Source organism: Ambystoma mexicanum, chromosome 11, assembly GCF_040938575.1.
Source record: "Ambystoma mexicanum isolate Mex_15411 chromosome 11, UKY_AmexF1_1, whole genome shotgun sequence".
NCBI lineage: Eukaryota > Metazoa > Chordata > Amphibia > Caudata > Ambystomatidae > Ambystoma > Ambystoma mexicanum.
The window spans coordinates 450,159,455-450,182,140 of record NC_090934.1 but is presented as its reverse complement, the minus strand read 5'-3'; the positions used below and the strand labels follow the sequence as shown (position 1 = coordinate 450,182,140).

Genomic DNA, 22,686 nt, shown 5'->3' with positions numbered 1-22,686 from the left:
GAACGTGCTTTGAAGTGCATTGTCTCCGATTTTGTGCATCGAGGAGTGATTGAAGAGATTGCAGGTAGTTTATGTAACAGCCCGATTTTGCCTGTATACAAGAAAGGCGACAATGCAATCCCATACCGTTTCATAATTGATCTTCGTGCTATTAACAAAGTTGTCGCCCCACAATTTCCAATTGTGCCTGATGTAACAACGATACTAACAATGATCCCTGCTACAGCTACGCACTTTAGTGTTGTGGATCTAAAGAATGCTTTCTTTAGTATTCCTATACACAAGGAGAGTAGATATTTGTTCGCGTTCACCTTGGGAGGACGTTCATTCACATTTACTCATGCACCTCAAGGGTATACTGAAAGTCCAAGCATTTATAGTAGGGCTTTGAAAGAGCAGCTTGATACCCTTGAATTGCCACCTACTTGTACATTGCTTCAGTATGTCGATGACTTACTTTTAGCTGCAGATTCTGAAAGTGCTTGTAAAGAAGGCACTGTATTGTTGCTTATTCATCTGGCTGAAAACGGTCATAAAGCTTCGCTCAAAAAATTTCAATATTGTTGTCAGGAGGTCGCCTATTTAGGCTACCTCCTGTCAAAGGAGGGGAGAAGATTGACACCCGAAAGAATAAAACACATTTCTGGCATGTCTGTTCCAAATACATAGAAGGAAGTCAGAGCCTTAATAGGTATGGCTTCTTACTGTAGGTTGTGGATCCCGAACTTTTCACTAGTGATAAAACCGATGTTGGCTTTGACAAAGAAGGGCATTTCTTTGCCGCTGCCATGGAAATCGGAACGTCAACGATCATTTGAGCTTCTCAAAACCGCGTTATGCTCTGCACCGGTTCTGGGTACTCCAAATTATGACAAGGTCTTTGTGTTGTTTGTGCATGAATGTGATGGATGTGCTTTGGCTGTGTTAACACAGGAACACGGAGGGAAGAATAGGCCTTGCGGCTACTACTCTTCCACCCTTGATCCTGTCGCATGCGCTTTGCCAAGATGTTTGCGAGCTGTCGCTGCTGCTGCCAGGTCTGTAAAAAAGAGTGAGGGAATGGTCCTAGGCCATGATTTAATTTTGATGGTACCTCACTCTGTAGATGTCCTATTGAATAAACCCAAACGCAACACCTCACCTCTGCACGGCTGACAAGGTATGAATTAATTCTGTTTGCCCCTCACATTCAAATTAAGAGGTGTTGTGTTCTTAATCCGGCTGAACTCCTACCTCTCCCGCAAAATACTGTTTGCGGTGACGAAGAATTACATGACTGCCTGTATACTACTGAACAGGAAACGAAGGGCAGGATAGACCTTATAGATACTCCTTTGGGTAATGCGGAAGGGGAGCTGTTTTGTGATGGCTCCTGCTTCAAACTCCCAGATGGTACATCTACAGCTGCCTACGCAGTTACTATGTTGAGTACGGTTGTTGAAACTAAGAGAATTCCGCATAACTCCGCGCAGGCCGCAGAGATTATAGCGTTGACCCGAGCTTGTGAACTCTCTGAAGGGCATACAGTAAACATATATACTGATAGCCAGTACGCCTTTGGGGTGGCTCACAACTTTGGGAGGCTCTGGTCGGAAAGAGGGTTCCTAACCTCACATGGGACCAAGATTCAGCATGGTCCCCTGATAGTGCAATTGCTCTCGGCACTCTCACTCCCTAGGCAGTTAGCAATCATGAAATGTGCAGCACATCGTAAGGTTGTAGATGATGTGGGAAAAGGGAACGCTTTTGCTGACCAGATAGCCAGGCAAACGGCCACAGACCTTAGCACAGACATGTATGCTCTAAGGGAAACAAAAGATGCCTATGTAAAGGATGAGGGTATTGGGTCTGTGCGAGATATCCAAACTGATGCCACAATAGAAGAATCTAAAAGGTGGGCCGAAGGGATGGGGAAACTGGATGACGATGGGTGTTGGGTGGATACATCTGAAGGGAAATGGTTGCTCCCTGATTCATATGTGCTGGCAATGGTTACGATGGCACACGGTCCTACGCATGTGTGTGCTCAACAGATCACGAAAATGTTAGAACAAGTCTGGGTGAATGATAACATTTTGAAGATTGCGCAGCGACATGTTCAGAATTGTATGATTTGCTTACAACACAATGTGGGGAAGGGGACAGTAACTCCAAGGGGTAGCTTTGGGCCCCCTTCTGTTCTCTTCGAGGTCATCCACTTTCATTTTATTGAGATGGAACGGTGTAACAATCTAAAATATGTTCTTGTGATTATTTGTGCCTTTAATAAATGGGATGAGGCTTTCCCCGTTAAGGATGCTACTGCCATGACCACTGCAAAGACTATGGTAAAGGAATTCTTTCCACGATTTGGGCTACCTAGGGTAATTTGGTCGGACAACGGTCCCCATGTTGTTGCAGCAGTAATTTTGCAGATATGCACAGCGTTACACATTGAAAAGCGATTTCACTTGGCTAGACATCCTCAAAGTGCTGGCTTGGTAGAGAGACATAATGGTATCCTAAAGAATAAGCTTGCAAAAACATGTGCCGGCACCAAACTGAAATGGCCAGATGCCTTACCTATTGTATTGTTAGCCATGCGTACCACACCTCAAACTAAGACTGGGCTCTCTCCATTTGAGGTAGTGATGGGGAGACCTGCTAACATTTGGGGCCTTCCGAAGCCCAAAACTCTGAGGGAGGTCGAAAATGTATTGCTTGTAGACTACTGTAACCAGTTGACTAAAAATCTGTATCTCGTTTATCATCAGGTCCAATCAGCTTTACCTGTATGGTTTACGGGCCCAGGACACAACATTCAGCCTGGAAGTTGGGTCCCAGTGAAGGCCTACGAAAGGTCTTCCTGTCTTGCGCCTCGCTGGCGGGAACCCTACTAGGTGCTGTTGGTCACCCAGACAGCAGTGCGGGTGGCTGGAAAGAAGCATTGGATCCACGTGACGCATGTCAAGAAACTTCCTCACCCGACGCCACACGTTACAGAAGAAGCAGAACCCCTCGCTGATGCTACAATCTCTGATCCTGGAGTAGCAAACAGAGCTGTGAGTGTGTCAGAGAATTTCTCTGAGCCCGTGGAGCTTGGGGAACAGTCCATTTCGTCTCTGCACTCTTTGAAAAGGTCACTTCCGGAAAACACTGTTTCAAGTTCTGCGACTTCCGCGGCCTCCGATACGTTGCTTCCCTCAGGAAGTGACATTACCCTATTTCCGGATCAAACAGTACTGGGTACCACCAGGTACGACCTTCAACGAAGAAAATAGAACTACGGCACGGGTTTTGCCTGTGCATCTGGAAAGAAAAAGTTATTGAGAGTTTTTTCTCTTGCAAAAGGAAGTTTTTTGAAAAAAAGGAAAAAAGGGATTCTGCTGGCTAGGGTTGGGGAAGGACTAAGAAGTCGCGCGACCGTAGTGTTGCCAGCAACGAACATTGGGGTCGTCGATTGAGAAACTACGATGCCTGCCACCTCCACCACTGCTGCTCGCATTGGACTTGTAAATAAGGGGTGACCAACTCGGACAACGAACAATGTGCCTGGGCCCCGAAAACGTATTGCTGTGTTGTGTTAATAATAATTGGAATTTGTATAGTTACTGCTGTGGGACTTTGGTACTTCGAAGAAATGTACTCTCTAAAACCTCTACTGCCAATTGAGATTGTACCTACTGCTTTGACTCCCTCTGTACACCTTCACACTTTGTCACCTAGACACTCCCAGCATAGACGAAAGTACCATAATAACACTTTAATAATAATAATGAATTCAACACATGCCATTTTTAATAAGAGTAATTGCTGGATTTGCACCATTTACCGCAACATGGGAAAAAGGGGCTAGGATGGTATATTCACCCTTTACCTTTAACGACTGCTTGCTATGCCTCTCTTAGAGCACTATTCTTTGGCCGTTGGAATGATAGCATCTCAGGGAACTTTGATGGAACTAATTTAAATGATTTTGAGAAACGTGAATTGACTCCCCTGGGATGCTCGCTTTTTGCAAATAGAAGTAAACCTAATGTTGCTTCTATTAGGCCATCTGATAAACTATCTCTTCCTTTTCAAACTCTAATTTCCTTTAAAATGGCTCCGATAGGCAATAAGGACGCTGTGCCTCCTTCCTACTCTATTAATCATAGCCCCGATTCAGTTCCCTTTTGTGTACAAAGAAATGGCACTCGGTCAATGGGAGATTTTGAAGGTTGTGTGAACATTGTAAATTTGACCGGGGAGAACAGGCCTCTGTATGTAGGGGGGCCTGTCTATTTCGTTTGTGGTCGTTCAGCATTTCCCTGGTTGCCCAAGGATTGGCAGGGAACCTGTTATTTAGGAATCCTGTTACCTGGGGTATTTATAGCTAGTACATTGGAAGTTTCTAAGGCTCGCCGATGGCGGGACGAGAACGGAGATACCCCTGTGCAAGTATTGGGAGATATAGCAAAATCAGTTGTGCCATTTTGGGGACAGATAGCAAATTCTGAAAATATTAGGGGGCTAGCAAGGGTACTGGAGAGAACCATCAACCGGACCATGGATACACTCTACAATATGACACTAGAACAGAAAGCAATAAGATTGGTAGCACTCCAAAATCAGATGGCATTAGATGTCATCCTGGCAGAACGTGGTGGAGTATGCAAATTAGTGGAGTCCGCTTGCTGTGTTTTTGTACCAGATTCCTCACCGACAATTTTCAAAGCAATTCAGAACTTGCACATCCTTAGTTCAGAAGTGCATGTTCCTGTGGGAGGTTGGAGTATTAGTGCTTGGTTCTGGGATTCTCTACGATTCTGGGGTTGGAAGGTGCTTTCTGTTATACTGGTTATTTTGGGAATCCTGCTATTCCTTTGTTGCTGTTTCCAATGTCTACCTAGTATATGTGCAATGCTAGGGGGATGTTGTGCTCAGGCAGTGAGCACAGTAGGGCACAAAATGTATGCCCCAGATACAGCATCTAAAGAGTTTGTGTTACAAGAGGTTCTAATGGCTATAGATATTACGGATAATGATTCAGGATGTATGGACGACAATGCATGGAGTTATTTACAAAGATATTAGAAATGATATTAGCACTTGGCATAGGCCAAAAGGAGGGTTTGTCGGAATTGAAACAATATTATGCCTCCTATCATAACAATTGTATGTGTATTGGCCTACGCCAAGTTGTCTAAACATCATATGCGAACAAACTCCACAGCAAGGTCTTGACCTTAGAGAAAGCAATGTAAGTCGCCATCCTGGATTAAGCCGCCATTTTAGGTTCTCTTGTTATATGGAAGTCACCCTGAATATCAAAATGGAGGCCGAATGACATTCTGAGTAAGATTCTGGCCGTTGTGACCTCCGTACACATGAATAATTAATATGCCTGCAGGCCACCTGTTGGGGTCGCGAGCTGAGACCTTGTCCTACCGTTGACCTATATGTAAATGTACAACTATATCAGTGAAACTAATCGAAATGCATATATTACAGGATTGACCTGGCAAGGAACCCATAGGCCCGGCTCATAGAATGGTTAACCCGCGAGAGGGTTGGCCAAGGGCTGGACAAACTGTATAAAAGGCCCAGGTATTCCAATGTACGGTCTCTCACTAACACATCGAACCCTCGTTGAAGTTCTTTATGTTACTCTGAGAGCCGAGTAGCTATCCGTTTGTCAATTGACTTGGTAACTGTTGTAGCTTTTAAATAAAGCACTTGTATGTCCTTTGTAACCTGTGTTGGTGTGTTTCTTTCTGGGCTTCCCGGCCTCATATTATTTTTCTGTTTCCACAAAGGCTCTGCTGCGGTTGCAGTGGACTTTGGTTTCAGAGTAAAGCAGAAGAAGAAGAGTGGAGGGCGCTGAGTGGACAGCGAGCCTCCTGACCAATAAAAAAGAAGAAGAGACTCTGAGTGAACCGAGTACTCTTTGGTTTGGGTCCCCGTGCAGGGTCCACAAACTGATTTGTCTTTGGCTGCAGCAGCCATTATATAGGACCCAGGGGCTGTCCCTTTGGTCATTCTGTGTGGTGGGGGCTGTGGTGCCAGCCTCAGCCAGCATCTGCTGACAGCTAATTACACCTTATGGTGCCTGAGCCTAGCTCCCCTGCCCACTTCCTACCTTTGGTGGGCCCTGATGTTTTTCATCCCTGTGTGGGTAGGGCAGGGTGTTGATTAACACTCTGCCCTTCCCTCTGTGTTTCCTGGTGCAGCGACTGTGCTCGCCTTTGTAGTATTATGGTAGAGAGGGGGAAGTGCTGGCCCATTTGTTGGGCTGCTGCTCCCCCTCTCCCCTGCCTAGCCAGCCATGGGACACTGGTTACCCTGCCTCGCTTTGGGAGGCCCTGCAGTATTGCCCATTCTATGTTCACACGCAGCATCTATAGGTGCTGAAACACACCTAGAGTGATTCACCCATATAGTCCATAAAACCATCAACAACACAATTACTCACAAAGACACAGTATAATCATACAGCCACGACCACCCGTGACTCTGTATCCCTTATGGACACTATCTACCCAGTGCGCACAACCAAATCCATCACAACCCCACTCAACACACTAACACCAACACAAAACACTATCACACAGCCGAGGCACTGAATTTTGCCCATACCGTTACAACACACGTGGCCTCCGCACAAACTCTCACATGCAAAACAAGACTTACAGACGCCAGTTTCTCCTGGTTCTGAACCTAGCCTCTAACCATTTTTTCACTAACCTCCACACACCCCTCTTGCAGAGCCATGCGAGTGCCTGGAGACTGCCCTTGAGTGGTAGCAGCATGCGCTATAAATCAGCATAACATAATGTCTATGAGAAGAAAAGGGTCCCAAACATAGTTTTGTTCTGTTTTAGGGTAGATATGTTCGGTTTAGCAGTTAAAGAGTGTAGAAGCTGAGGTATCACTACATATTATCCCCACCAAAAATATTGCCGTATATATGGTCGTCTGGAATGGCCATAGGTGATATTTTTGGGGGGGATCATTTTTGGGGTATTTGGAAGTGGGTGTTGTGGGGGTGTCCTCCGGTCCTTTAAAAATAATGCAGGGGTGTCCTCCGCAGGTTCCATGCCTTAATATTGCTGCAAACATATGGCGATATTTTTGTATGGTGATATTTTTGTGGGGATATTAACACATGGAAGCGAAGCTGACTATCAATTGGCCGTGCATTTCAGTTAAGGCTGGAGTCGGACATGGAATGGGCTATTATAACAAGGTAGGGCTCTCTCTCCGCCTTTCAAGTACAATGGGTTAGTCAGATGCCCAACTAACCAGCAGGTCATTTGAAATCAAATTTGGATAGTTTAAGGCATTCACCCTCCAAAATAATTCCTTTTACGAACGACCTACGGTTTGTTTTGTGTACTGGGACGAAGAAGTATGACATTGGTGCGTGCTCATGTGCACAGGATGTAGCGTGACTGTTTATCGCCCTGGGCTTCTCTAGCGATGGCACAAAGAGGTGCAGCGAGAGGAAGTGCTGGCTTGTCAACATGGTACTCCAGGAAGACTGTGCAGGTGGTCGATGTGATTATTCTGCACCCGCTAGATTGCGCCCTCCCTCTCTTTTATCCGCCAGGGACCGGTGTGCTGCTTAGGCAGTATTTTTCTTTTCCCACATACCATTTTGATCAGCAGGTAGAGAATGTGTTGCAGTAGGTTGGAGCACATTGCATTGGATTGAGCAGGGGCTCAACGTTTTGGGTCATTGGAAGGGAGATGTCTTGATGATTTATGTTAGGGTCCTTGGTTCGGGGCGGAACAGTGAGGTGTCAGGCCAGGGGCTTTTAGAGCAATCCTCAATGGTCCCTGCAAGCGGAGAGTGGGTCTGGGGGTCTGGTCGGTGTAAGGGCTCCCATATTTCATTAAGGCCCATCCTGGAGCGTGGGGGGCGATGGCCACAGACATTCCCCCACTCTCTGTTATGTAATGATAACGTAATTGATGATGTAATGATGATGCAATTGATGAAATACCTGTCTGATGATGCAATTTATGAATGGCCTTGTCGCATTTTGGTAATGTAAGATATATTATAAATGTGACCTATGCCTTCCAACAATGAACATTGTGTCACTCACTGGCCCTGTTGCCTAAATCGCCCAAGAGCCACTCAGTTGGTGCTGTCTACTGTTTAAATAGTGTTTAGTGTTATTGTAATATTCACATCTACACATATTGTTCTGATTTTGAACCTCCATGAGTGTTCTAATTTCAAGATTTGAAAATCCGACAATGCCTAAGCAAACGATGAAAACTTCACAGAAGTGTGTTCTTTACAGGTACGTGCAGACAAGGGTGCTCCCTTCTGCCATATGAACAAGGCCTCCTGCTGCCGCCTAGAAGGCACATTACTGTTTCTGCATAAACAAGGTTAGTGCGTTCGACCTCCTGACCATTGAGCCCTCTGCCGCCAACGGCATCCCCTGCTGCCTCGTAAACGTAATGCCTGAGTCATTTGCTCCCTTGAGCGGGACTTTCCAGCTGACGAGAGCCCTGACCCAAAACACTAATTGGTGTCGCTTGCGGCCGGAATGTCCACTCTGACATCTTTCAGCCGCCGGCACTTCTCGTTGTAGTCGTGACTTTCTGTCTCTTTGTTTGGGTGGGCGGTCACTGGACAGACTGGGCCCACCCTCTTCCCTCCGAAAATATAAAGGGGCGAGCGAACTCAATGCATTAACAAAACACACACATCTTCCAACCATGGAGCTGGGGACGGGACTCGTGGCCTTCGCCTGCCTGCTGGGCTGTGCCTTGGCCTTTCCACTATCGGTGAGTGTCTGGGCTGCTTAACCGCTTCACCTTTCTTCAGAAAAACTAACCCGCCTGCGACCTTCTTGCCAGCACTTGCGCCGTCTCTCGGGTCTGGAGCGGGACGAAGATGAATGATATAATATGATGTGGCATTTATGAAGCGCTCTTGCCCTTGTCTTGTTTCTAGGCGCGACAAGACAAGGAGGGGAAAACAGGGGAGGACAAAATAACGATCTTTCTAACTAGGCCTTGTGTTATTCATATCGCAAGTGCGGGGAATGGGGACCTGCAGTTAAGTACGCAATGCAAGCGTGTGGGGGAGGGGGTGTTTTTTTCCGGTGTGCCACCTTCATATCACTGTAAGGTTTAGAAATAACACGGGCTGTTCTGTGTTTCTTTTACAGGTCACCGAGACAGCCAGCAACACAACAGGTTTGTGCGACGTTTTTGTTATTATACACGGCTATCGTTAGGTTGGGGCCATGCTGGATTTGCCTGCATCATGACTCCAAATACGAATTTCTGCATGTATGTGCTCGTGTGATTCTTTCGGATACTCAGGTGTGTGCAGCTGGCTTTAGCTTTTGCAAGTGGCACCTGTGGGTGCGGGGCAGCTGATGCCACCTTTAGCTAAAGGGACTTGGGGAGCGCAATGCAAAGCTTCGCTACTCCCATTTTATAATATGTCTCACTCACGCCCCATCAAGCACACCCTCACACGCGCGCCACCCCTGCCTGTCTCCGTCTCTCTTCTTCTTCTAGTTCTTCCACTGGTTCCCCCACTCAGCATCCTTTTCTCTTCATTTGCCTAGCATTTCTTTCCTTCTTTCCTTGTTTATTTCTTTCCCCGCCCTTAACCCTCTTCAGTTATTCTCCCTTCCTAGTCCTATTTTTTCACTTTTCTTTCTTTGCTCTCTCATGTACTCTTTCTGCTACTGTCCCTCTCTCTCCCCTTCCTTCCTGTTCCTGTTTCTGTCTTATTTTTTATTTTCATAATTCTTTCTCCAACGCTTACAATCGGCGCATACACTGTACAATTATCACTATGAAGCACTAGTGGCTTACCTATATGTTGACATTAAGTATGCTCATAGTAGGGTTAAGATAGTAAAAGTGTTGCATCAAGTTAGCATACATCCTAAAAAGTTAACTCATGTTTAACAGTTGCAAAAACATACAATCCACTCAGCGAGAAACTCCACTCTTTAAGTCAAGCAGACATCGCTCCAGCACAGCTCCGCTTTAAATAATAGCCAGTCTAAAAGAGCAATTTAAACACAAGAGATATCACTCATATCTCAGTTTTAAATGATAGTAAACAACAGTCTCTTTAACAGATGAAATATCATTTACAGTCTCCTACTACAGGGGGAAAGGAGCAGGGCCGGCCTTAGGGCAGGGCGGGCCGGGCGACCACCCCAGCACCGTTAGCCCCCCCCGCCACCAGCTTAGGGGAGTCTTTCAAGTGCTCTCCAAAACTGGTGTGGTGGGAGAAGGCAAAAGCATCAGCACCCTATTGAGATGATTACCTCCCCAATCCGACGAGGGAGCGAGGCCGTTTCCATTAGAATAGGGCGCTCATGCGTTAGCATGAGAGCCCTATTCCAGTGATTAACTCCCTGCTGAGGCTCAGGAGCAGGGAGTTTTAAAGAAATGAGACCCCTCTCCCCTGCATTGAACAGGGGAGCACGGGGTAGGCAGACACATTTTTCTTAAACCACCAAGGGTGCTGTCGCCGCTAAAGCCAACCCTGGAAATGAGGCAACTGCTCCCTTTCTTCTTTAGCAATGGTTGCCGGAATCTCATATTGCTCTTTAGAATTGTTTACAGTTTTCAGTTTCTGGCTATACATCCCAGTGGCAGCGGGTACATTTTTTGATTGGAGTGGTGTAAATATTTCCCCCAAAAATGCCAGAGCGACTAAGTGAAGCGATGAAGTGAAAACCATTCAAGAGGTGTTGAGTGGGATTCCTCCCCCACACCTGAGAATTTTTTTATATTATGGCTTCAAATTGTGCATTTTAGAGCACATTTTTTTTAATGAAAAACTGGCTAAAAAGCCAAACAGTTTGCAATTTGTTTTGTAGGGTAACTCATTAAAAAATCCAATAGATGCAAGTCACTGACAGTGCACAGGAACATTTCCCCAACACATTTTCATGATGTCTTTGCCCACAATATATGCCAGTATAAAAACATTTTCAACCTGGCTGTTCCCATACATTTCCATGCTGGCTGCACCAATATATGTCAGTATTCCCATATAAGAACATACTCCTATTTGCTTTGCACATAATGCCAGTAATGATAGTATAAGAAAACATGCCCATGCTTGTTCTGCCAGTATATGCTGTATCCCACATAAGAACATAATCCAGTTGGTTTTACTGTTAAAAATTCCATGCCACAGTTTAAAACCATGTGCAAACTGGCTGCATCAACACGACAGTCTAGCCACTTAATAACACATATCATGCTTGCTTTATCAAAGTTGCCCAATACAAATGATCATGTCACAGTAAGAAATGGCTAGACTGCTTGCACCAAAATGCCAGTCTAGCCAAGTAATAATACTCATGCTTTCTTTATCAAAGATGCCCAATACAAAATGCCATGCTACAGTTAGAAATGGATAGACTGGCTGCATGAAAATGTCAGTTTAGCTACAAAATAAAACTTATCATGCATGCTTTTTTATAGATGCCCAGTAGAAAATGACATGCCACCCCGTAGCCCCTCAGCACCTCGCACACACACAATCAATATACAATCATGGTATATTCTACTGGATCATCTATGCCCAGTAGAAACATGCTGTGCCTGCCACCTAATGCCCACAGTGCCTCAAAAGAGGTGCTGACTGGCCAGTGGAGAGGGATGTTGTGGAACAATGGCATTTGCATATTTGCATAACCCCCCGACCCTGCACCGGTCATAAACAGCTGAAGCCCACCACAAACACATTCACACAACATAGACTTGCTCATGTACAGACACACCCATCATCATCCAGTTACTCATTGTAATGGGTTATTTATAACTCGCTTACTACCCAGAGGTTGCTAAGCGTGGACCCGGGGATTGAGCCTGTGTTGCCCCTCATCTTCTTGCTTTCAAGACGAGTACATTGCCACTGAGCTATCCACCCGAGACTGATTCCACACAACACAAGCATGCACGCATGCACAAACATTTAAATTAATGTACCTTCTGACCCAGTCCTGAAGATTCCTCCCAGGGCTCTAGCTCCCATGTAGGACGAACAGGAAAGCAAAGCAAAGAGTGCTTCCTGGTTCCTGCACATGAGCAAGGGCCAGAGCGCTGATGATGAAGAGCCCCACTCCGTTTGTATGTGCGGCGAGGTGCAGGAGCACCCCCTCACACATGGAAACATGCAGTTCCACAGCCAGCATTAGGGTGACCCACCTTTGTTTGAAGCATAAACCATACTTGGAGCCCTGCCTACACTTTTAGAAGCCACGCTCCCTTTGCAGGCCCCTTTTATAGATTTGAAATCTATAGTGCAATCGCAATGGGAGTGAAAGAAATATGCTTGTATTTTTTTAACATACTAAATTAGTTTTTAAAAGCAATCTACATTATTGAAATAAAAATGAATTAAGTAAGGCTGAAAATTACATTTCACTAAATTATATAAATTATATTACATATATTTTGACGGTAAGACAGTTAGGCAGGTTCATTGTTCTCTGCTCTCTGCTGCCATCTTTGTGTGATCTGTAGGTGGCAGGTACAAAACCCGGCAAGGCCAGCCCAGACTTTCATGAGATCGATAAATGAGTACCAACTTCAGGGGCCAGATTACAGAAACATTGCACTGGTGCAAGTGCAAAGTTGCAGAGTAGTAATAGCACTAGGGAAAATTTTGTCAGGGTGCAAAATTGCAGTGAAAATGCATCTTTTTTGCACGAGGACAATTTTAGCCCTGGTGTTTTTAATAAGCCAAACTTTACTTGTGGTGCAATGGTTTTCTAATGTTTCCCTGTGTTTTTAAAAATAGGTCAAACGTTGCCCTAGTGCTAATTCTGGCAACTTTGCACTTGCACCAGTGCACAGTTTCTGTAATCTGGCCCCAGATGGATGATATTGTATGTGCATGTTCTATGAAAAGTGCTTTAGTGAAAGCGCAATAATACATAACCCATTTCCTAGCTAGCAACTTATAAACTGTGAATAATAATGGTGCAACTCTCAGTTGCTGTTGATTAGCTTTATAGATCTGCAGAGAAGAGACTACATTCCAAGAAAGCCTAAAGCATTGAGAAGTGTTCCCATAACGTGGCTGACACCTCTTACCACGCACTGGCTGTTCATTTAACTTCGGTTTGCATTCTGGGACTTGTAGATTAGCTTTTCGTAAATGTTTGTACCACAAATCAAATTCATATTGATATTGGAATAAAAGCAAACCCTGTCCACTTGTCGGCTTCTTTCCCTTCACTGCCTCCTTTACATGGTGCTTGTGAAGCAGAAATGTATTTTAATGAGCGTTGTTTGCTTTTTGCATTATTGAAAAAAGGCATCCAGCACATTGTCTTGCATATCTGTAAATACATTGTGCAGTTCTGAAGAAGAAAAACACAGTGGTTTTGCTTTCCAACAAGCAGACATCTTTGTAAATTGCTTTACATATAAAGCGGGCCTTCTATTTCACAAATGAATCAAATAGCTTGGGAGACCTGGTGTCTACATATGGGCTGTGAAAAATAACAGCCCCAACGTTACTGCTTTGCATGAAGAGTTGGAGCTTTGCGCATGAAAGCGTCACTTAAGGTAAACTTCCCAAAATACCCAATTTTACATTAGTTAATGTCTACTGGGCGGCCTTTATCTAACAGAGCTGTAAATCATAGCTCGAAGGAACACTGCAGAAAGTCCTTTCAGCTCTGGCTGACACACCTTAAAACCCCAGTCGCTTGCACAGGCTTATGTGCCTTCAAACTCTGAATGCCCAGGACACAGATAAAATACAGGCGTATTGTCTGTTAACCGGATAACCGGACAAAGCTCTCAAAATATGGGGTGTCCGGAATGAACCCGAGAAGGTGGCAAACCTAACCAGCATCCCCAAAGGGCCATACAAGGCTGTAGAAAAAAAATACCCCCGTCTTTGCATGGCCTATTGGACATGTGTGATTGGGGACCAGAACTGTCGGAAACCGGGTTTCCCTTCGAGAGTTGACTCGAGCCCAGGAGTGCTCCTTCAGCTGCAAAAAATAGCGGAGGGAGCACTCATTGTTTTCACTGGCTGGCTCCTTGGCTGCTCCATAATGGGCGAGGGTGCCTGTGGGTCAGCGCATACTCACCCATTATGGACAAGCAGCCACTGGCATATCCTCAATTAATGCATGCCCAAGGTCAGTTTGGCTGGAGATGAAGTACTGTTGACTATGAAGTCATTTACATGAACAGCAGTGCTGGTAATGAAGTGATTTTGAGTACATTAAGGGATCCAGAGACACGCCTTACTGTGGAAGGCTACAGGGGTAGATCAGTAGGTTGAGGACCTGTTGCTGAGATACATTATATATTTAAAAGTGGCTGTGAATCTTATGACTTTTTGCAATTCCGTATAAAAAAACAAGTACTATGAAGTGTCCAAGGGATGGGTTGGTTTGGTTGCTTGCTTATATTTACTGCCCGGGTGGGTGTATACTGCCCCAGTAGTGAAAATCAAATGCTGGCACCCATGAGCACACAGTGTAGTTTCCTAATAACTGCTGTCAGCACAATAGAAGCATTTATTTGTGATTAAGCAGTTTGAAAAGCATAGAACATATTTTGCAATGTAACGTGATAAAACACAAAGGAAGGGGAACAAACATCACAGGATATTTGCGTTATAGTCAAACAAAAAAACAAAGCACAGTTTAAAGAAAACTAGTGGATGTAAGTTTCAGATGCAAGTTTCAGTTTGGAAATGTCTTTTTAGTTTTTTCTGTGAAAGTATAAGCTGCACATTTGGAAAACAATGGCGTGCCCAGCATGTAGGACGCCTACTCCTAGCAGTGATGGCCCCCACCCCAGTGATATTCCTAGCCTATTGATTCCAGAAAGAATGTGGGCGAAGCAAAGCGCCGGCAAACGCGCGAATGACAGCTGTGCAAATGAGCACCTTTATGACTATTGAAAAGAGTTCTCTGCCAGAGAGGAGGGGGGCACATGTCAACAATTAGGGGGGCAATGCAGCCGCCCTCTCGTCGGGTGCCTCTGTCAAGCACACACAGACGTAGTGCCCTGCACATGGGACAAAAATAGTCCCTGGCACATAAAAAAAGAGGTCCTCAGTGCAGAAAAGTGACCCTCAAACCTCATCCATGAATTGCACCAATTCAGGACTTTACAGAAAATGCTACATATGGAGGGATAACGGTGTTTGTTGCATGCAATGTTTTGTGAAAAACACTTGAGAAAACCAGTGATGGCAACACACATGTCTAGCCTTAGTACCATGCTACCCTTTCCAGGGCTGCAATAAAAGTGAGGGGCTGCTACCTGCAGCTTTGGACCATTCCTGCCAATCACTTATGTATTTTCCTCTATAGAAAGTACTCAGTGTGCTTCCCCCATTGTGTGACATGTACTGAAATGTCACCTGCAAATGTGGATGGAACAGGGCTTTTAAAACAATGTAAGTCAAGAAATGGAGCCAGGTGACGAATCAGAATGGCATTATGGAATGTTGCCATCTCTCAGTGTAACATAAAGAAGAAAAGAAACTCCTAAAGCATGAGCTCGGCATTCAAATGAAAGCAAACGATTAAGATGAAATACTCACCTAATCTTTTGGCTTTACAATATTAATAAATGGAGACCCTCAGATCACAATGTATTCATATTGTAAAGCCAACAGTGTATTTTAAATATCCCTTTATATCCTCAGATGTCCTCGAACATGGGCACTATCCAAACTAATGTGACAGGATCCAGAATTGTATGGTCAGAAAGAAATGTCACCATGGCCATAGAATCACTTGAAACTATTGCAACCCTGGGTTTCCATGATTTTGAATGTATGTCGATCAATGAGATTGAGGATTGGATATCCAGATTTTCATGTAAACACGCAGTGGCAAATAAGCGATCAATGCTAAAAACAGGGGGAGTAACACCTCCATTTAACAGGGAAATTAGGGATGCCAAGAGAGGACTAAGAGCAGCTACTCGTAGATTGAAATCGATGAATCTACCTGGATCTATGTACCGCGAGAAAATAAGGAAAATCAAAAATCGATATAGAGCAGAGATTAAAAATATCAAGACCATTGAGAAAAATAATAGGTACCAAAAACTAGTGCAAACTATCTGCACTAGAAATTCCCGTGGTATCTGGTCACTCCTCAATGAGAATAGGGAGAAGACTAAAGGACCCTTAATTAATCCAATAAGCAGGGAGGTGTGGGAAAAATTCCTATTGGAACGGAATAGTGGAGGGTCAGAAACTCCAAAGAACCTTGGGGTAATAGTGCCCCCATTCCCGCCTTTTTCTGTCACTCCTGAGGCAATATTGGAAAAGATAGCTGCCCTTAAGGCATCTAGAGCACCTGGCCCTAACGGCCTAGCTAACATAGTGATTAAGAGCCATCCTCTATTTTGGGCTGATCTGTTATCCCTGCTCTTTAAGAAAATCCTAGAGCAGGGGACAATACCTTGCTCCTGGCAAACTGCCATTTTGATACCTGTATTTAAAAAAGGTAGCCGTATGGAGCCTAATAATTACAGATTACTATCTATGTTAGATGTCTCGGGCAAGCTTTTTTCCTCATTAGTTCTCAGTGAGTTACAGAAATGGGCGGATAAGTGTAACATACTTAGTAGATTTCAATGCGGGTTCAGGCGAGATTTCTCCACTTCCCACAATCTTCTGGTTATGGACATACTTCGCTCACGGGCGCTTAGTAAGGGACAGCCTCCGCTGTATGCTTTATATATCGATTTCCAGGCAGCTTTCGATACCATCCCCCGAATGAGACTATGGGCGAAACTAGAGAAATTGGGATGCCCGTCCGGCTTGCTCTACTATCTAAAATTACTACATCATAATACTTTGGCTTGCCTTAGACTTGATCAGGAAGGCAATTTAACACGTAAGGTGAATCAAGATAGTGGGGTAAAGCAGGGATGTGTTACCGCACCCCTAGTTTATAACCTCTATGTATATGACATCCCTGTAGCTCTGAGCGAGGTTAACAACTGTCCCCCCAAAGTTGGCAAGATACCTTGCATAGTGTTAGCTTATGCAGATGACCTGGTGATCTTCGACAATACCATAGGCGGTTTGAGACGCTCTGCTTCTGCCCTGTGGGACTATGCGAAATTAAATGGCCTGAAGATTAATCTAGATAAAACAAAGGTCCTAAGATTTACTAGGAAAAAAGCAACACGGGTAAATCTGATAGTACATGGAAGCATCATACCCTATGCTCCATCGTATCGTTACTTGGGTATCGACATTGAGCCCCTCGGTGATTACTCACTTTGTAGACAAGGGCGGAGTATAAGAGCTTTGCAAGTTACCTCGCTTATCGCCTCGTTTACTAAAAAACAGGGCGGCTTTACTCTCTGGGGAACGCGGCAGCTCTATATTCAAGTAATGGCACCCATGATTATATATGGCCTTGATTCTCTGCATACTATGGATCTTGGATGGTTACAAATACTGGAGGGCAAGTTCTGGAGGCGGATTCTGGGTTTATCCCCAGGGGTGCCGATGGCCCTGATTAGATTAGAATTGGGCCTATCGTCTCTCAAAGCCATGGTATTGAAGAAAAGAGCTGGCTTCCATCTCAAGATGACAAATGGCCCTGCTAATCCCCTACTCTTTGTAATCCATCAGGAGGTGACCAAAAAATACTCTACGTCACCCCTACATAAAGACATGTCTACATTTCTCACTGATATTGGATGGACCCAAAGAGGGGATATGGTCTCCAGGGAAATCCTTCATGCACTTGGTAAAAAAGTGGATCTATGGGATTGGCTTGAGAACTTTGCTCATTTAAGTACTCTTAGGTCCTACCAATTTATTAAATATCGCCTGTTTAGTTACATGAAGCCACAAGCCTACTTATCTCTGTCTCCCTCCAGTAGACTCAGACGTTTTATCATCCTATTTAGATTTGAGCAACTACCGACCCTGTATAAGCGAGGCGCCTGGGAAAAAATCCCGGTTGATAAACGTATATGTCGCCTCTGTAAAATCACAGAATGTTTGGAGACAGCTAGACATGTACTCACTGGATGCTTGGTACTGAGAGCCACGATTGTACGTCATCTGGGGGACTTTGTACATGACCATGCGACCATACCTGAAATGCCCTTCTGGCTATACTGTACCAATACCAGTAATATGCACCTATTTGTTGCATTATATAACATCTGGCAACAAGTTGAATTGGAGCTAAAATGTGAACTGGAATTACCACAGGATGGATGATGCCTAAGGGAGTGCATAGAGAATCCCTGTGGCAACAGTAATTAAGTGGGCAAATAGAACTATATAAAGGTTGCATGTAGACTGGTATGACCCCATGTAAGACTGTTAGTTTTAGCTTTCAATTTTACTTTTTTAATGTTGATGTTATATTGCAAGTATGATTCTATTAGTACATATGTGTATACGGTTCGAATTGAATATAATGTAATGTTTGTATTATATGTAATTGTAATATGTAAATTATATGTGTAAAGTTTGAATTTATTTCATACTGTATCACATTAAAGAATTTGATTTGAAAGCCAACATAACATAATTCCTCCTTTCCACCCAGGACGTCAAAAGAAAATGGCCATGTATTCTCTCTAATGGAGATCGTTACGCCTGGATTTGCATGTTAACCCGTACACGTGTTTAAAAGAGAAAGACAACAAGCGCACCATGAGTGCAGTGTGACTGCCAGAGCCAGGGGGGCACCCTCACAGCAGCCAATAGTCAGAGAGGGGGAGGCAGGGTCAGATAAAGAAAGGTAACGTTAAGAAGCGGGTGGCTAAATATAGGAACACGAAGTATGACAGAGCTGGGTAGTTTTAATGTAGGGCCTGATAAAGGGGCAAGTAAGTGCTGGTGGCCTTTCTGTGATGTTTGGACTAGCTGCAGAGTGCAGACGTGTTCAGTACCAGGAAGAAAAACTGAGCCTCCTCACACTTCCTTTTTTATGTACCCACAGCCAGAATGTAAAACAAAGCCATGCAATCATTACGCTCAGATCTTTCCCAAATAATACTGAGGGCCCGATGACACATCTCATTGAAAAATGCTTTGTAAATCCTGCTCCTGACCCCGTGTTTTCTTCATGCTGCAATGCCATCACATTCATGCAGCATTTTCAAACCACATGAACAAATGTCATTGCAGTGAAACACATGAAAAGTGTCCTGTATTCAAAGTGCAATTTGAGTCTTTCAGACACTCATCAAAATGAGGCACAACGTTTTAATATTCAACACACACACAGTGACAGAGAAGCAACTTTCAGAATGCTATTACCCAGGCCGAGCATGCACTCAGAGTGAGCCGATCGCGCTGCTCTATGTTGAGATTGTAAAATGGCGAAAGGGCCGACACTCAGAGCTTGGGTGACTGGGCCTCGGCTTACAAAAACAAAACCTGAAGCTTATGTTATGTGGCAGCTCTCCACAAGCTAGCCCAGTCGGTTGAGTGCCTGCTGTTTAGATATATGTGCAGCCTGACATTTTCAGGCACACATCCCAACGCAACTTCTTGTCTTTTCTCTATTGACAATAAAATGAGCGTGCCGAGTAAAGTCAATGATGACACCTGTTACCTAGTATGTATCAAAGGTGCATTACTGTGTTCAAAATGAGCTATTTAAAACACGTGTTATTGTAATGCACACTCGGTGAGGCTGTCAACAGTGGCATGGTGAGGTGCAGTGCTGCTTGCTGTCCTGCAGTGCACAATCTTCGTTCATGCACATTACAGCAGGGTCGAGTAGTGTACATTTGCCCGCGGGGGGGGGGGGGGGGGGAGCGCTGGCCACGAACGAGTCTGAAATCGTTACGTATCTTTTCCAGAGGAAGGAGAAGGGCGGGACTTTGGAGAAACACGTACACAACGCAGGGGTAAGAAACGGAAGGGTAAACACGTCACCAGTAATCAGTAACCAGCTGTAATCATAAATGATAGATAGTCTGTAAGGTCCCTGGTGAGTTTCTTTTTCTGGTAGTTAACAAGGAGCGGCAAGGGACTCGGGAACAGGAATTAGTTTAGCACAACGAAACGCCATGCGTAAAACTCAGGGTGTTACTCAGCACTGCAAACACATATAGTACACAACCTGATTACCATCAGGGAGCAGCCAGGCCGTAGGTATAGCAGAGCCTCGGCCACTTGTAAAATTAAGTCGGGTGGAACATGACATGATATGGCATTTATAACGCGCCTATATACAAGTGTTTCAAGGCGCGAAACACTGCATGTATCCCTGGCCTGACAATTTCCTGTTCCTGAAACAAGGCACTAACTGCGTTGCAGTCAAGGCTCCAAATTCCTTAGAAAGGGGAAGAGGAACACAGGCAGCAGAGCGACTACAAACAATGGGCTGCCACTGGCTACATCATTCGTTTGTTCCTTGTACTTGCTTTCTCTGTTCAACTTCCTATGTTCTCCTTCATTGATTCCCATGTCTCGTTCTTATATAGTCACGCTGTTTTCTGCTCTACTCCTTAATTTCCTTCTTCACTGCTCCCCTTGCCTCAGTTTCTGGGCGCCTTCAATTCCCATTTTCCTGCATATCATCTTGTCCGCCTTTTCCCGCCATGGTGTCCCATACCTCTCCCTCTTTGATTGCTCCTGCCTGTCAGCCTTCTATGGATGAATCCGTCCTACTTCATCCTTTCATTCCCCAATGTTCTCCATCCTCTTGTGTAACCACGCTTAAGTTACACCTCCTCTTTGTTCTGTTGCATTGTGTTGTTCATTTTTTCAACCCTTCTTTACCTTCTATAACCCTTCCGATGGGTCACTCTGTCTCTCGCTCTTCTCTCTTTTACCCCTTTCTCTGTCACCTCCTCTGCCCCTCAACTGTTTGCTGTAAGAATATAATCATGCATGGCCTTTAAACTGGAGCATGTGCGAGGTAGGGCATGCAATAGAAGCAGTTGGACATCCTGGTGAATTGATACCCATATTTAATAAAGTTACAGGTGTCAAATGGTTCTTGAATCAAGGACCCTGTCTGAATATATTTGATCAGTGGGCCTGCACTAATCATACGGAAAAATCATGCAGCTGTGTGTGAACAAAACATAAACCTATGCCTTTCAGCGCAGTGACACTAGGGATCAAATCCTTGACAGAGTAAAAATTTGCTTCAACATGAGGACCATACCCAATAGACCATCATGTTTGTGGCAACCGTCAGCATAACTGCATATGCCTACGGACAGATTGCATACTCTCATCAAGGACCTATAGTGTTCTCTTGCAGATACAGTGTTACTCTGAATCTCACGAGTCACACCAATTGCACATCCTTGCCATCAGCCCCCTTTTCCATGTCCACTGCTTCTTTGCCAGGATGTCAGTCTGGGGCCAGCTCGTCCAGGCTAGCTCATGCCATCTATTTTGAGCCTGCCAGTACGGCCTGTCACAACTAGGACACTTCCAGAATGGCCTCCCTGGGCCGAGACCCATATCAAACAAAATAGCAACAACAGACGTCACAATTCAATCCGAAGAGAATATGTGACCGATGCTTTCCGGTCACTCAGTCTGGGTCCTTTGCTGGCGCTGCCAGTCTGCAACTACTTGCCCCCCAGACCACACCCCACACAACTCCCTTCTCAGTTCCCTGTTCTCGATAATGTACCAGGGGTCCTCCGAACCTCCTAATAAATAATAACCACAGGTAGTCCAAAAAGGAGCACACACCGGGCAAGACGTAACACTGTTTATTACAGCTGGATGAGCACAAATCAAACAGAAGAGTTGACCAGAATGGAAGGATGACAGCGTACAAACTGCCATATAGTGAACATCATTTTTATTCACGAAATACAATGTTTGTGCTGTTTGGAACTGTTGCACCTCAAGTTTGTGTTTTACAGTTCCCACGAACACTATTGGCTGAGTTACGTCATTCCCTTATAGCTAAACATATGTTAGTGAAATATGATTGGAGCAAATAGTTCTGCCCTCGCTTGGTTCATTTCCTCCCACATTGCTTTCACACTATTCCCACAAAGCAAACCGTTTGCAATAAGTAAGAAACATTTATGCTCACCTCTGGTTCTTGATTAACCTGCCATTGGTCAGCATCACAGTGAATGGAACACAAGACACCCTGAACTAGTGGGAAGTGAGACCATTCACACTCCACCTGCAAGATAGCAACCTTTATAAACATTGTAATTTACTCTGTGAGGGCTAGTTACTTCGCAGGGACATCCAAACTTACTGTCTGATTGGTTATTCGAGGCATACAGCTCCAGTCCACCTCCCTGTTCCCATGCCCACTAGCTAATGGGCAATTAAGACAGTGGTGGTGTTGTGTGTATGAATCACGCCAGCTTCCCCAGCTTGGGTTAGCAACCATGAGAATGGTTTGCCGGCCTTTATCACGTCACCCAGTTCTATCTCAGTGACTCTGGTCTGCTGTAAATGAGCAGATTGGGTCCAGCTTCCCCATCCCTTGGCTGCAGTTCACAGGACATATGTATGATTCAGGCCTTCAGGACAATACCCAACCGTGAGTCCTCTGCAGTGTGTGTTTACCTGTTGTTTCCCTTCCCTCATGCTGGTATCTGCAAGGGCCCTCATGTCATTGCTATAAAAGAGGATCCCTCTCTAGGTTGAATGCAGAGAGAGAGGGAGAGTGTGAGTGAGTGTAAAAGGGAGAGTGAGAGAGACAGATAATTACGGATCTGCGTGATTTTACCATCGCGGAATGGTCCGCG

General features: G+C 44.8%; 1 protein-coding gene across 2 annotated transcripts in view; it reads left to right on the top strand.

The window, feature by feature from the left end:
* The first annotated feature begins 8,582 nt into the window (after nt 1–8,582).
* The window catches only part of LOC138503501 (embryonic protein UVS.2-like), a 235,899-nt gene continuing 221,795 nt past the window's right edge, over nt 8,583–22,686 (top strand). The window contains exons 1-2 of one of the 2 annotated variants that reach the window (XM_069623283.1): nt 8,583–8,766; nt 9,153–9,180. In XM_069623283.1, the coding sequence (XP_069479384.1) occupies nt 8,698–8,766; nt 9,153–9,180 (97 nt within the window). In that variant the 5' untranslated portion in view covers nt 8,583–8,697. The remainder of the gene's footprint in view (nt 8,767–9,152; nt 9,181–22,686) is intronic. The other variant, XM_069623282.1, reaches the window with a different exon arrangement.